This window comes from Procambarus clarkii, chromosome 65 (assembly GCF_040958095.1).
Source record: "Procambarus clarkii isolate CNS0578487 chromosome 65, FALCON_Pclarkii_2.0, whole genome shotgun sequence".
Lineage (NCBI taxonomy): Eukaryota > Metazoa > Arthropoda > Malacostraca > Decapoda > Cambaridae > Procambarus > Procambarus clarkii.
Genome location: NC_091214.1, coordinates 10,306,060 through 10,322,191, shown reverse-complemented (window position 1 = coordinate 10,322,191; position 16,132 = coordinate 10,306,060). Strand labels below are relative to the sequence as shown.

General features: G+C 48.6%; 1 protein-coding gene across 3 annotated transcripts in view; it reads left to right on the top strand.

The window, feature by feature from the left end:
* LOC138349579 (probable tRNA (uracil-O(2)-)-methyltransferase) overlaps nucleotides 1–15,693 on the top strand; it is a 143,144-nt gene extending 127,451 nt beyond the window's left edge. For all 3 annotated transcript variants that reach the window (XM_069309422.1, XM_069309424.1, XM_069309423.1), the window contains 2 exons: nucleotides 9,838–10,023; nucleotides 15,411–15,693. In XM_069309422.1, the coding sequence (XP_069165523.1) occupies nucleotides 9,838–10,023; nucleotides 15,411–15,578 (354 nt within the window). In that variant the 3' untranslated portion in view covers nucleotides 15,579–15,693. The remainder of the gene's footprint in view (nucleotides 1–9,837; nucleotides 10,024–15,410) is intronic.
* Nucleotides 15,694–16,132: the final 439 nt, after the last annotated feature.

Here is a 16,132-nt window from a genome sequence, read left to right as displayed (position 1 = left end):
AGCCCACTCACTTGGACTCTCGGACTCGCACCCGCACCCTTTCCTGTCTTGATCTTTCTCTTTGCTCTTCTTCTCTTTACTTAGATTTCACGTGGCAGGTTCTTGATGACCTCCATGGCAGTGACCATTTCCCCATCCTTGTTTCCTTTTTCTCTTTTCGCCCTTCCCTCTCCTTCCCTAGGTGGCAGTTTGCTAAGGCGGACTGGAACCTATTTACCCTCAGTGCTGCTCTCTCTGACCTCTCCCTTCTGCCTCTCCCTCGTGCTCTCCTCCTTTTTTCATGACACTGTCTTCGACGCTGCCCTCCGCTCTATTCCTCGCTCTACCTCTCGGGGTCCGCTGAAGTGCGTTCTCTGGTGGAATGCGGACTGTGCTCGGGCTGTCCGCTGTAAGCGTGCAGCCTGGAAGAGGCACCGCCGTCGGCAGATGGCCGATTCTTTTCTTTTCTTTCGGAAAGCGAGTGCCGTGGCCCGTAGGGCCATCCGTACGGCTAAGCGTGAATGTTGGGCATCTTATGTCTCCACAATTACGTACGAAACTCCTCTGCCACAGATCTGGAAGCGTATCCGCAAGATAGTGGGTAAGTTCGTTCCTAATGTTTCACCGGTCCTTCACCTCCATGATACTCTTGTGGCGGACCCGTTGCAGGTCGCTTCCGAACTGGGTTCCCACTTTTCTTCTGTTAGCTCTGGTCTTCATCTTCCCCAATCTTTCCTTCTTCGTAAACCTGTCTTTGAGTCTCGTCCTTTAGATTTCTGCACTCGTCTTCAGCTTCCCTATAATGATCCCTTCTCTCTTTCTGAACTTCGTTCTGCCCTGGCCCTCTGCGGTTCTACGGCGGCGGGCTCCGATGGTATTCATTATGAGATGCTTCGCCATCTCCCTCCGTGCACGTCTCAGTATTTACTGAGTCTGTATAATCGGATCTGGGAGTCGTCGCCAGTCCCTGAGGACTGGCTCGATGCCGTTGTCCTCCCTGTTCGCAAACTGGGGTCTCTAGGTACTTTCCCTAAGGACTTTCGCCCCGTTGCTCTCACAAGTTGTGTCTGCAAACTCTTTGAACATATGGTTAACGTTCATTTGATGTGGTTCCTGGAACACCATCACCTCCTCTCCTCTTCTCAATTTGGTTTCCGCAAGTGCCGCAGCACGACAGATGTCCTGGTGAACTTGGAGGTCTATATTCGTACTGCTTTTGCTGCGAAGACCTCCGTTGTTGCCGTCCTTTTTGACCTGGAAAAGGCTTACGACACCACTTGGCGATATCATATTCTATCTCAACTTCATTCTTTTGGCCTTCGTGGTCATCTCCCTCTCTTTCTCTGCAGCTTCCTCTCTCGTCGTTCCTTTCGGGTGTGACTTGGTACCGCTCTCTCTGCCTCTTTTCAGCAATACGAAGGTGTGCCCCAGGGTAGTGTTCTGAGCACTACTATTTTTCTGGTTGCCCTCGATGGTCTTCTTTCCTCTCTTCCTTCAGGCATCTTCTCCGCTCTCTATGTCGATGATCTTACCCTTTGCTGTCAGGGTGATGATTCGCCTCTCCTTCAGCACCGGCTTCAACTTGCAATTGATGCCGTGTCGTCTTGGGCCACCGATCATGGCTTCAAGTTCTCTACTTCTAAGACTTGTGCCATGACTTTTACTCAGAAACGGGTCGTTCTTCGTCCCTTTCTGTGGGGAGCCCCTACGGCTCCCTGGAGCTTATCGGGCTAATGTGTGTTATGTTAGACCGGGACATTAGCTAAGGAGTTCAGACCTACCAGGGACCAGCGCCAGAACCTGGCCCCTTCAGAGAGGTTTCAGGGAGCAATGGCCCTGGAAAACCCCATATGGTTGGGGGTTTTCCTTATCTGCCATCGACCGGGGTTAGGCACCCAGAAAGGTAGGCGTAACAAAACAAACCCCACATGGTAAGAAACTACAACAAAAACCGAACAGAGAGGTAGAAAACTCCCTACAATCCCAAGGAAACAAGCAAACAAGCAAACATCACACTTTACTGCCGCGCCGATCGTTCGCGCAGCCCTCCCCACCCCGGGAGGGGGAGGGGGGAGCCCCGGACCTACCGCGCCGGCTGCCAAGCTTCAGTTCGTTCGCTAATGTCAACCGGGATTGACGCTTCTCTGGCCTCAGTTTCCTAGGCGGTGTTTGCCTTGTGTGGCGTTCACTGCCGTGTGTTGTGGTGTGCGGTGGCCAGGAGTACTTCATCAGTGCCGGGGCTGCATGTGCTTAGTGGCTGACTTCCCTAAGCGCCCTGTGAGTACTGCCCTTGCGTAACAGGGTTATCTTCCCTGGGGCGTTCGGGAACCATTCCCGTAGAGGTTCTTGCTGCTCGGCATTTGCCTCGCCCTTGGGGCCCTTGTTTGGCCCTGGGTAGGGATTGGTATTGTGCTGGTTAGGGCGTCAAGGTGTTGCGCTGCCTGCCACCTAAGCGGCGGCCGGTTTCTGTTGCCTCTGGAGACGGTGTACTTTTGCAGGGTTTTTCTTTTGTTTTTCATTTTCTTGCCTGGTGGGGGTCTGCCTAAGGTGGTTATAGTTCCACTGGTAGTGTTTGGCGGCCCTCTGCTAGGCCCCCGTGCTTGTACACGTCTCGGGGGTTTTCAGTGCTATCATCTACCCTCTTGTTATGTTTGGGTTTCTTAACCGGTTAGCAACACCTTGCCCGGGCTTCCCGTAGTTGTTACCCTACGGGCCCTGGAAACCCCTGTCTGGGCTCGGGGGACCATTGAATGTGTCTTCCGGGTTCCAACCCGTCTTGAACGGGATCGTTGGTTGCTGTTCCCTTGTCTCCGGGTGACAGTCGCCATTTTTACCTCCGTCATGCTGCCTGTTGGGTCACTGACACCTTGACCCGGAGTCTTGCGAGTGATTCTCTGCTTGTTCTCCAGTACTCTCCTGATGTTATTACTGTTCAGAGTACAGGCGGCATCCGTGTTGCAAGCTAGGTTAGGTTGCTGCAACATGCTAGGTTGGTTTCCCACTCGAATGCCCGTGGCCGCCCCGTTTGGTTTGGTGCTGCTCGCCCCTTTCTCTCCATGTTCCCGGCTCCGGACCGTCTGCGGGTTTCGGGGTCGGGGCGGGGTTCAGTTGCGGCAGAGACTCGGGCGGTTTTCGGGGGATGCCCCGTTCGGGTTGGGGACGGAGGTTTGAGCCTGTGCCTCCTGCCAAGGCTTCTGGGTCTTACCAGCGGCCCTTTCTTGTTGCCTTTCCCATGGGCTCTTGCTTTTCTTTAAGGGCGGAGGGCTTGGAGGACGGCTCTGCCCCGGGGCCTCTGTTGTTGGTTCCCGGGGCTGTGGGGGTTGCCTGCTAGCAGTTCTGGGGCGGTTTTGCCCCTTCAGGGGTTTTTCTGCTGTTGGGCGTCGTTTTTCGCCCTTCCAGTCTGCTAGCTTCCCACATTTGCTGGCGTGTTTTTGTGTATTAAGCGTCAGTCACAGCCCCTGCTGGCGGCCATTTTCGTCTGCCGGTTTCACGGCATGGCCACCAGGGCGGCGTTGCGGTTTGTTTACATGCGTCCGGGTGTGCGAGCGAGCGTCTCTGGTGAGTTTTCAAAAAATTTGCAGGGTTTTTGTTCTCCTGTTGTCGTTTCTTTGTTTTTCTGGTGTTTTCTTGCCGTTGCCTGTTCCTCTGGGAACGTTTGGGTGTTGATTTTGGGTCTGAGCCTCTGGGTTTAGGCTCAGTGCCCCTGGCTGGTATGCTTGCTCCCACACCTTGCCCCTCGGTTTTCGGTCTGTTGGGACCGTTTTCCCAGGGCGTTCTGCTGGGGTCTGTGCTTTGCCTTTTAGTGGTGTTCTCCGCCGGCAAATGTGGTGGTTTGGGCTCCCCCTGGTTCGATTCTGGGTTCCTTTGGGTTCCTTGGTTTCGTTCTGGAGGTTTCTTCCTCTTGGGCCCCCTTTTGTGGGTTCAGGGGACTTTGTTTCCTCGTGTGACCCGGTTCTGCCTTTTGGGGTTCCGGGGTCTTCCTGGCTTGCAGACTGAGCTTTTTGGGTCTTGGCACATGTTGTGGTTGTGCTGGGACTTTGTGGTTTTGCTGTCGAGGTGGGCCTTTTGATGCAGTTTTGTGCCTTCTTTGCCTGGCCAGCGTAGTGCTCTTTGCCACTAGTCGGCGGCTTGTGCTTTTACAATATATGTCCTCACCTAGTTGTGCTTGTGGGGGTTGAGCTCTGGCTCCTTGGTCCTGCCTCTCAACCGTCCGTCAACAGGTGTATCGGTTCCTGTGCCTCTTGGGCTCTGTCATGTCTACATGTGACATTGTATGGGGGTCAGCCTCGTTACTTGTGTGAGGAGTCGCCACATTACTTCTTAGTGCTTTCCCGTTCCCATTCTGACACTCAAAAAAAAAAAAAAAAAAAAAAAAAAGAAACTTTAATTCTATCTGTGGCTCTTTTGGGTACTCAGTTTCCACCTGTGTCCCCTAGTGCGTGTGCCCCTTGTGTTACATAGCCTGTCCTTCTCAACCCTGTCGATTCCCTTGGGTATCTTGTATGTGGTGATCAGGTCTCCCCTCACTTCCTCTTCCAGCGAAGTGTGGTTTCATTCCCGTAGTCTCTCCTCATGACTTCGGTAGTGTACTTTTTCTTTCTGAAGGGGTTCTGTTCCCTTCTCTGTTGACTGGGCGCTGGGGGAGCAGCTTGCTCTGTTGCCTCTCGCTTGGTCCCGCTGTTGGTGGGCGCTTTGGGTTGTCTTCCGGCCTCTGCTGGCGTCGGAGGACGGCTTCTCCCCCTTGGGGGGGGTTCAGAGCTGGCGGGGTGGGCTTCTTCCCTGCGCTTCGTCATTTCCTCTTCGTGGGTGCGTGGGGCGTGGTCGATCCGCCCCATCCTTCTGGGCTTCCCGTCTGCTCTTTGCTGTCATGAGCTTTTCCCGTCTGCTCTTTGCAGTCATGAGCTTTTCCAGTCTGCAGTTCTTCTGGACTACTTCCGTCTGCGCCCTGGATCCTCTGCCCTGCTCGGAGGACTGTTGTCTCCTGTTCGGATTCTGTTAGGGCCGGGTGCATGGATGGTGGACCTGGACCTCCAGGTCACTTCTTGGCACGTTCCTCTCCAGTTTTTCTGGGGCTAGCACGGTTGGTAATTACCTATGTGTACTTACCTAAGTGTAGTTACAGGATGAGAGCTACTCTCGTGGTGTCCCGTCTTCCCAGCACTCTTTGTCATATAATGCTTTGATTATAATTGTCATATTGTCATATAATGATTGTCATGTGTCATAATATGTCTTCATATGATTGTCATACAATGCTTTGGTGGTGGGGCTTCAGGTTTGCTGTTTTTATTGCATTCCCTATTTTGTGAAGGGCACTTTGTATACTCTTTGCATCTTTACCGGATCTTAGTGCCCTGTCTGCGTCTGAGATTCGGTGTCTGGCCTACCTCGACGACTGGCTGGAGTGGGCTCCCAGTCAGTCCGCTTGTCTGCTCGCCAGGGGATGGTTCTTTCCAGATCGCTGGGTTTGGTTTCCTGGTGATCTGGAGGTTTTACCTTCTGTTTCCGTCCCGGGTTCGGACCTGGGCCTTGTTTCAGGCTCTTGGGCCCCTCATTGTCTTCCCTCCAGAAGTGTTACTGTGGCTGTGGTCCCGCCTTTGGCTGTTCAGGAGGGGGTCCCGGGTTGCTCAGCGGTTGCTTGGGCGGTTGTGCGGGAGTTTGCACTTTGGCGTGCTTGTCTGCCCGCGGAGTCGGGTTTGGCTCCGGCGTCGGTTGGTTCCTACGGAGACTCCACTTCCGCCTCTTGCATTCCTTGGGTTCCTCTGGGGATCTGGTGTTGGTGCTGCGTCACCAGCTTCCTCTTTGGGGTTTTCGGGGTTCCGTGCCTTGGCGGCTCCCCGAGCCTTCGCTCGATGTGTTCACGGACGGGTCGTCTCTCGGCTGGGGCTTTGTGACCAGTGCTCACCAGGTCGGCCGAGGTTGATGGAGTCTGTCTGTCCGTCGGGCTCACAGCCCGGTTCAGGTGTTCATGGCTGTCTGGTTTGCGCTTCGGAGGGTTTGGGTCACTAGGTACTCTACCATTCGGCTCTGTTTGGACTGTTCTCTGGTGGTTCTTGCCGGAACCACAGGGGGTTTGGTTAACCGTGTGGTTCGTGTCCGGGGTGTGTCCTGCGTCCTGGTGGACAGCTGTCTCGGTTCATTCCTCTTCGTGGGTTGGCCAGTCGTCGCCGATTCGTTTTGTTGGCTCTGTTGGGCTTCTGGACTCCTGGCCGTGGACGTCTTCGGGTCGGCGTGGTCTAGGCGTCGCCCGTTTTGTGGCGCCCTTCCCACCTGCGAGGACTTCACGGTGGAGGCTTTCGGCAGGCCTGGTCGAGGTGGGGGGTACCTGTACCTCTTCTCCCGGTCCAGCTGTTGCTTCGGGTTCTGGCTCAGTTGCAGCCCATTCCCACGAGAACAGTCTTTATGGTTCCACTGTGGCCGGCCCGGCCTTCTTTTCAGACGCTGCTTGATAGGTGTCCGTACCCGGGGCGTTTTTCCTGAGGCTTCGCCTCTTTCAGCAGGCCGAATCGGTCCTGTCCGTGACTGGTTCGGCCTTCTCTTTGGCTCTTCGCGTCTGGTATTTTGACGCAGGTATCGCCATCTCTATGGTGTTCAGGTGGCTTTGTTGACGGTGTCCCACCTGCGAGCTTCGTCTTGGAGACTGTATGACGGTTATTACGTCTTCTCGCGTTTTGTTTCCCCTCCGGCCTGCTCATGAGTTGCCTGAGCCATCCTGGTCCTTGTTCAGGGTGCCTTCTTCTCTTCCCCTCAGTTTGTGGTAGCCCCTTCGGTTTCAGTTTCCTCCTCTTTGGTACTGGTGGTAGCTTTATTGGTGTGCAGCCTTTCTCTGTCCTGGCGACGGTCGAGACGGCTGCTTTCCGGAGGGGTTCTTGGGGTATTGGTACTTGTTTGGTTTGGCCGGGGGGTGCGTCCTGTGTTGTCCAGTTGTGCTTTTTGCTGTTGCCGGCGTACCGTGCCTGGGGATGCGCTGTGGTTGATCCGGTTCCTTCGTTCCCTGTTTTCAGGGCTCGGGTTTCCCGGGTCGTCCGCAGTGTTTTCCTTCTTACTGCGGTCTGTCTTTGCGCCCGTGCTGTTCAGACGTTTGCAGCAATTGCTGCTGTGTTGGTGACGTCTCGGGCTCATTTCGGGCGCAGGGAATTGTGGGTCGCACAGGTTTTTGGCCGCCCATCCATATGTGCGTCTGTTCTTGGGCGTTCTTGTTGCCTTGGGTCGCAGGTTTGCGACCGGTTGTCTTGGCTTTGCGTTGCAGAGTTTGTGGCGGCCGCCTCCCGGGTTAGCCCTTTCTTTTCCTTCTCTTTGGGTATGAAGCTCCAGGGAGCCGTAGGGGCTCCCCACAGAAAACCAGCGTTGAATGTAATGAAACGCCATTTTCTGGGTGAGCCCCGGAGGCTCCCTGGAAACCCTCCCTCCCACCGGTCGGCGGTTTTTTCGCGTTGGTTGAAGCTTAGCTTCCGAACTGGAGCTTGGCAGCCGGCGCGGTAGGTCCGGGGCTCCCCCCTCCCCCTCCCGGGGTGGGGAGGGCTGCGCGGACGATCGGCGCGGCAGTAAAGTGTGATGTTTGCTTGTTTGCTTGTTTCCTTGGGATTGTAGGGAGTTTTCTACCTCTCTGTTCGGTTTTTGTTGTAGTTTCTTACCATGTGGGGTTTGTTTTGTTACGCCTACCTTTCTGGGTGCCTAACCCCGGTCGATGGCAGATAAGGAAAACCCCCAACCATATGGGGTTTTCCAGGGCCATTGCTCCCTGAAACCTCTCTGAAGGGGCCAGGTTCTGGCGCTGGTCCCTGGTAGGTCTGAACTCCTTAGCTAATGTCCCGGTCTAACATAACACACATTAGCCCGATAAGCTCCAGGGAGCCTCCGGGGCTCACCCAGAAAATGGCGTTTCATTACATTCAACGCTGGTTTTTTGTCACTTTATGGTCATCCTCTTGAGTACAAAGATTCCGCGAAGCTTTTGGGGTTATTCCTTGACACTCGTTTGTCTTGGTCTCCCCATATCTCTTACCTTCGTGTTGAGTGCTCTAAGGCCCTTACCCTCCTTCGGGTATTGTCCCATACTTCTTGGGGGGCAGATAGGCACACTCTCCTTGCTTTACATTCCTCTCTCGTCCTGTCTAAGCTCGATTATGGTTGCCCTGCTTACTCGTCTGCTTCCCCTTCTACTCTTCGCCATCTTGATGCTTTGCACCATACTGGGTTGCGCCTCACTTCTGGTGCCTTTCGTTCGACTCCCGTCCTTAGCTTGTATGTTGACACTGGCTTCCTGTCTCTCCAGGACCGCCGTGATCGCTACTGTCTTCGCTATCTTGCGCGGTCCTTACAACATCCTTCCTCTCGCCTCTGTTGTGCTTTAACTTTTACCCCTCCTACGGTTCCTGTTCCTCTTCACCACCTCCCTCTTTCTGTCCGGTTATCTCGCCTACAGGATTCTCTTTCCGTTCGTATTTCTAATGTTTCTCCTCGTGTTGTTCCTTCTTTGCCCCCGTGGAGGGTCCCTCTTCCGCGGTTTTGTACATCCTTGACCCGTATCACTAAAGCTTTTACCCCTCCTACGGTTCTAAAACGCCTTTTCCTCGAGCACTTTTCTTCTCACTCCCGCTCCGTTTCTGTCTTCACCGATGGGTCTAAGTCAGCGGACGGTGTTGGCTACTCTGTTGTTTTTCCTGATCGCACTTATATGTGTCGCTTGCCTCCGGAGACTAGCATCTTTACAGCGGAACTTTATGCTATTCTCTATGCTCTTCGTCTCCTGCTTTCTCGTTGTCAGTCTTCCTTTGTAGTTGTTGTTGACTCTCGTAGTGCCCTCATGGCTCTCGGGTCCTTTAATCCGGTTCATCCAGTAGTTGTCGAGATCCAGCATTGGCTGTTTCTCGTTCACAGTAAATTTAAGTCGGTTGAGTTTTGTTGGGTTCCCAGCCATATTGGTGTGTCTTTAAATGAGCGTGCGGATGCTGCCGCCAAGGAAGCTGTCCGCTCTTGTCCCATCTCTCGTAAAGGCATTCCGTATTCCGACTTTTACCCGGTTATCCATTCCTCAGTCCTTACCCGTTGGCAGGCTTTTTGGTTGTCTGTTACTGGTAACAAGCTACGTACTCTTAAATGTTGTGTTTCCTCGTGGCCGTCCTCCTTCCACCGTAACCGGAGGTGGGAAACAGCTCTGGCGAGGTTGCGTATTGGCCATACTCGCTTAACCCATGGTCACTTGATGGAGCGCCGCCCTGCCCCTTATTGTCCTAGTTGCATTGTCCCTCTTACGGTCGTGCATGTCCTTCTTGAATGTCCTGACTTCCAGGACGAGCGTGTGTCTTGCTTTCCGACCGCCCCTCGCGGTCACCTGTCCCTCGATAGAATTCTTGGTGACTCGGATACTTTTGATATCGTTCGCCTTATGCGTTTTTGTTCTCGTATTGGCATCCTTGGTGATATTTAGCGCCCTCTGATTATTTTGCGTATTTGATGGTGCTACATAGCCTTCCCGGTTTGGTGCCTTCTTTTGATAATTACTTACTTACTTACATAGCCTTCCCGGTTTGGTGCCTTCTTTTGATAATTACTTACTTGACACTCGCCTGTCTTGGTCACTATGTGCTTTACCTCTACGCTTAGTTCACCTTGGCCCTTCTCTTAGTCCTCTCATGTGTCTCCTGGGGAGCTCATGTCTTGCATGGAAAAAACTTTATTGCAACTCTTCCTTAGTAATGGAAGTTCCTAAGTCCATTTGTAATTGAATGCCATTATATTTTGTGATATGTTTGAAACATTGAGACAGTAGTGATGAGATAATTTATTTGATAATAATAATAATAACTGTCTTCTAATTACATGTTTTTGTATAATGCATTTTTTAAATGATGACAGGTTGAAATAAGCAAGAATAGTTTTGTAACTTGGGATCGTGGAGGCAGCATGACTCTGGGTGACATAGCTAAACGTATGGAACCAAACCAGCTGTCAGCACTGAAGAATGAATGTGGAGGGTTACAAACACTCCTGAAGAATCACAAACACATTTTCAACATTTCGCGTGGAGTAGCTAATCTTCAGGTAAGATATTATCAATGGATTTCTTGTACTAATACAGTGGAACCTCTATTAACGAGTTTAATCCGTTCTGGCTCCGAGCTCATTACCTGGAAAACTCGTCTTGTGAAACAAATTTCCCCATTTAAAATAAAGGAAATAAATTTAATCCGTTCCACTCCCAAAAACATCCATACTTGTATGACTTTTTTTTATGTAAATATAATACTGCACATGTAAATATAAATGTTTTGTTGTAGTGTTTTAATGTTTACTTTACCTTATGAAGAGTAGTTGCTGGCTTGAGGGAGACGATGGGGAGGTGGGAAGGAGGAGAGGGGTTATGGTGTGGAAGGAGAATCCACCTCTGAGTCAGGCGGACTCTCTCTTCTTGGGAATTTCACCCAAATTTCATTTCAAATGTCACACAAGGATGTGTTAGACCAGCACCAAATAAAAAACTACGTCGATTACACTCGTTGTGTCAACAATATAATGGTCTTACCACGAAGATACAATACAATGCCGTTCTCCCAAATAGGCAATGTGGTTATTAGAGAAAACGGAAATTTCATGGCAAACATGTATACAATCCGCAAGTCGATCGGATAAGAATTGGATTTTATAGAAATATTTGCTCAAATGACGCTTGAGCGCGGTGTTTGGGTGCATTCAAGAGAAAAAAGTGTGTCACTTTCAAGCGAGATATCCCTGCGAAAGTGATAACACTTTCACAAAGTGTTATCACAAAGTGATAAATTAATTAAACATTTTCACACACCGGGTTGTCACTGCTTTATCAGGGCAGCTTTTCCAAGAATGCGTTCACCTTTTCAAACATTCCCAACACTTCCCTGATCTCACTGGAATAGGCAGCATCCTCCTTTACCTCCTCATTCCCTTACTAATGGTGTAAATTGTTGATGAGGACCTGCCATACTCCCTTGTGAGATCAGTCACACAGACACCACACTCATGCTTTGCTATAATTTCCTTCTTTAAATCCACAGTAATTGTGTCTTTCTTCCTCTTGACAACACTAACTTTAGCAAGCAGCTTCTTTGGAGACATCGTGTGTTACAAATTGTAGTCACAAAACCACTAAAAACTCAAAGAAAAGCTCAAATAAATCCAGAGGGATGCTTGTCGTGTGCGATACAACAACAACACTGGCGTTGGAGGCGTCCGAAAATTTGCGAGAACCCGCGAGATGCTAGGAATTACCATGTGGTTTTGCTCGTTAATAGAGGCGAGCTCGTCAATACTGTAGAGACAAATTTGCTGCGAGTGGCTTGCTCTTTACTGGAAAAACTCGTTAATAGAGCCACTCGTTAATCGAGGTTCCACTGTACAGTACTGTATATGGAAATGCAGGTAGTTTAAATTGGAATCTCTTAGATGCTCTGGAAAAAGCAGAGAAAGAACAACTTATATGCAACACTATTATAAATAATTGATCCCTTTAGAAAACTGCCGAATATATTTAAAATAAAACTCCATGATTCATTTTCATTTTGAATTTAAGGGGTTTATGGAGAAGCCTTTGGTGGCTCACTGAACTTGTCTGCTGAGATGGCTCTCATCAAGTGAGTCACATGAGTCAGAGGAGTCCTGTATGGTTTACCTTGGACCAGAAACTGGTACCTTCACAGAGGCACTGGGAGCTTTGCATCGTTACCATCACCCCTCACTGAGTAAACATCCAGAACATAAGTGAAGCAATACAGATAACTGCAAGTTTCACAGTAAACAGAGCACTGAAACAGCCAAACAACTCCAAAAAGGATTCTAACCCAAGTGATTCACTCGTAATGACTGACCAGTTGGGCCTGCATCCCTATTGGTTCAGTGTTATACTGTAGCCTGCGATGTTGGGGTTTACTGGTTCACTATTTTTGTTTGACTGTTTTTCAGATTTTGTTTCTTTTGTTTTTGTAGTAATGAAGCCTCCACAGACAGCTATCAGTTTGGGTTTATTTACCTGGTTTGTGTGTGGCTTTGTGCTAACGTGGTTGCCCTAGAGTTAGCCGGCTCTGTTTTAGGGGGTTTTGATGTTATTTGATGTAGCTGGTATTTATGCTAGGGTGTTTTTCACTGCTGCAGCTCCTATTCTCCACCTACCTTCACTGGAACTCTTGGAATTTGTGGGCTTTTGGGTTGTTTCTGACAACCTGCGGTGGCGTTGGGTGGCCCCTCCTCCTTCGGGGGAGGGGCTTTCTATGGGCTACAGAAAATATGGTGTTTAACGAAGATAAGTTCCAGCTCATGTGCTACGGAAAAAATGAAAATATAAAAACGAAAACCACGTACAAAACAATGCAAAGGATATGGGTGTACTCATGTCGGAAGACCTTACCTTTTAGAACACAATAACGTAGCCGTCACAACTACAAGAAAAAGGACAGGTTGGATAACAATAACCATTCACACTAGAGATGCTATACCGATGATGATACTTTTCAAGACGATAGTGCTCTCTAGAGTGGAGTACTGCTGCACAATGACAGCCCCTTTCAAAGCTGGAGAAATTGCTGACCTGAAGAGCGTGCAGAGATCCTTTACTGCTAGAATCCACTCAGTAAAACAACTGAACTATTGGGATTGACTAAAGATCCAAATTTGTATTCTCTTGAGTGCAGGCGGGAGAGATACATAATAATTTACACATGGAAAATAGTAGAGGGGCTGGTCCCAAACCTGCACACAGAAATAACATCACATGAGACCAGAAGACATGGCAGGATGTGCAGAATACCCCCGCTGAAGAGCAGAGGTGCAACAGGTACTCTGAGAGAGAACTCTATCAACATCAGAGGCCCGAGACTGTTCAACACGCTTCCACTACACATAAGGGGCATAACTGACCGACCCCTCACAGTGTTCAAGAGAGAACTTGACAAACGTCTCCAAAGGATACCTAATCAACCAGGCTATGACTCATACGTCAGGCTGCGAGCAGCCGCGTCCAACAGCCTGGTTGACCAATCCAGCAATGAGGAGGCCTGGTTGACGACCGGGGCGCGGGGTTGCTGAGCCCCAAAATCACCTGAAGATAACCTCAAGGTAAGGTAAGGTTAGGGGTGTTATCGGAGCTCAACGAGAAATTGATATTTCATTATATTTAATGCCTGTTTTATGGCATCCTTTACATTTAAATATTATATTTTATTAAATAAAAAATTCTGTACTGTTATCCTCTATTTAATTTCATTTAAAAAATGAGAGTAGTGTATACCAAAACTATTGAAGCTTCTCAACTTGATATGGTAAAGATTAACCCTTACACTGCTCAGGGGTCCTTGGGACATTTACACCCCTGTGCGCAAGAAAAAAAAAAATTCAAAATTTTTTTTTCGTCTTCTAAATATGTTAATTTGTGTCCCCTGAGCACGGAAAAAATAAAAAAAAATCGTAGGTGACATATTTTGGGCGCAATTGACCGAGGAAGTCTGGCAAAAAGTGGGCGTTGACAGAGCGGTCGTCAGACCCGGTCAGCGTCACCCGCGCTGACAGATGGGAGTTGCTACAAAGATATTATTACCTAATTGTTTCAATGTCTCCGATTTATTTTTTCTTAGTTTTTTTGCAGTAATATTATTCAATAGTGTGTATTGTAATATATTTATATAATAAAAGTGGTGAATAATCGCTATACTCAAAAGTATGATGTGCATATTAGTGATTCAATTATTATGTTTATAAAACAATAAACAAATAGTTTTGCTGCTATTACACTCTATACACAGGTTATATATAAGTATCTGCATGTTTTGGTCACCATAACGAACCACTAAGTTGGTATTGAGAGTCGAAAAGCAACGAAGAGTTACCACCACACACCAGCCAGCCACTCGCTGCCACTCCCTCAACACACGCACTAAACTTTCTCCCCCAACAATACCAGTTGTGGTGTTATTACACTATATACAGACGTTATATATAAGTATGTATATATTTTGTTCCCCACAACTGTACAGCTAAGCTGATATAGTTATTTCAGGCACTAGGAGTCGTCGCTATACACAGATGGCGGCTGGCGGCTCCCTCACTCTTTCAAGGTCACACGCACTAAACTTTCTCCCCCAACAATACCTTTTGCAGTGTTATTACCCTATATACACATATTATATATAAGTATCTACATGTTTTATGCACCGTAACTGTACACCTAAGCTTGTAGTGCGCCCAAAGAGCATAGTGGCCACCCTCTAAACAGCTAGACAAATCGTGCAGACGACGTCACCATCGTCACCCATATGGCTCCTCCCAGCATAATCCTTTTGCTGTTATTACACTAATACACACATTATATATAAGTATCTACATTTGTGTTCACCATAGAGAACCACTGACCTGGTATGGTAGCTACCTTGAGGCTACCTTGAGGTGCTTCCGGGGCGTAGTGTCCCCGCGGCCCGGTCGTCGACCAGGCCTCCTGGTTGCTGGACTGATCAACCAGGCTGTTAAACGCGGCTGCTCGCAGCCTGACGTATGAGTCACAGCCTGGTTGATCAGGTATCCTTTGGAGGTGCTTACCCAGTTCTCTCTTGAACACTGTGAGGGATTTGCCAGTTATGCCCCTTATGTGTAGTGGAAGCGTGGGTGGTGAATGCAAACAATAACAGCTAGCCACACAGTCAGTAAACGATGCTGTCTCCCTCCGTCTCAGCATCACTCCTCCCACAGCGCTAATTATTACAACAATCCTGCTATTATCACAACCCTGGTTATTTATATCACAATCATGGGTCATCTGTAATATTATCGCTAAATAATAACAATTATACTGTATATTTATTTTGACATTTTTCGGCGATGCTGTGGTCACAAGCAGAACAGCAATGCTGTTTGCTCATGCTGCGTGCGCCAGCCTTGGTTGCTCCAACAGTACTGTGCCTCTCACACCTGAGAATATTGCCCACAATTTTTTTTTTAAATGGCATCTGTTTACAAGAGCCCTGGGGAAGCCACTGTGAACCCCGTGTAGCCGCGGGCCATTTGAATCAGGCCTGGCACCCTATGGTGTATATATACGCCATGCGCACCATGGGACATGTTACTCAGGGCGTATATATACGCCATGCGCAGTTTAAGGGTTAAGGTCAAGATGGGGTACCTCAAGCCTAGCTTTCATCCTGTAACTCCACTCATATAATTGTACACATATGCATATTCACACGCACATTCACATTCATACACTGTACACGTACACACATCGTTTCTTCCAGTTTTACATTATTTGTTATTTTAGAAATATAGTAGTGGAGAGCAGGAGACTGTAACACTCCGACAAAACCCTTTGACAGTTTTCATCCCTGAGGTGGTCCGGCTGTGGTACGGTGACTTGTATGCAAGATTTTGAAATGTCAAAATATAATGGTTATCATGCTGAATATTTTTTCTTCCAACAGATTCCAATACCAGTATGGAGAGCAAAAGTGTCAAGTAGTCATATCAAGACTAAACTCTGCTGGTTTCACATCAACCACATTACAGGCTGCCCATTGCCCTCTCAAACATGTGTATATGCTCATGGCAATTCTGACTTGAAAGATGTTAGAGAGGTTCCTAGTAAATGATGTAACTACATTCTGTATATAAGAAGGGTAGCATTTTACTGTAATGGTCTTGCATAGGTAAATAACATTTCATAAAATTTGACCAGTTGTAAATTAATAAAAAAATCTTCTATAAGCCGAAGTATTAGAAAACCCTACTGCTATATATTTCATTATTGATGAGAATATTTTCCCCGACACTTAATTCTATGTGGGAAATGTATTCCCACACATCTTGAGTTTAAGCAGTCCATATAGAAATTGTTTAATCTTTTTCGGAAAGCAAGTTTCACTCCAGAACTAAAAATTTAATACATAAAATAATCAAAATTATATAATGTAATATAGTAGTAGTAGTAGTAGGCATCCTTCAGTCTCGGGAGACTATGAAGTTGCGCTCTGGTTGTCAATTCTGGTGCAGCGTCTGGTGTGACTGATGAGGCCAATCCGAGAGTGGCAGTCATCCCACACTGAGCACAAAGTCCGATTCTGGTCTGTCTTCCTGGCTACTGGCTATCCTCCTCTGTCTCTTTGCCTCCACCTTCTTGGCAAGTGACTCCTCGAACTTGGAAAGA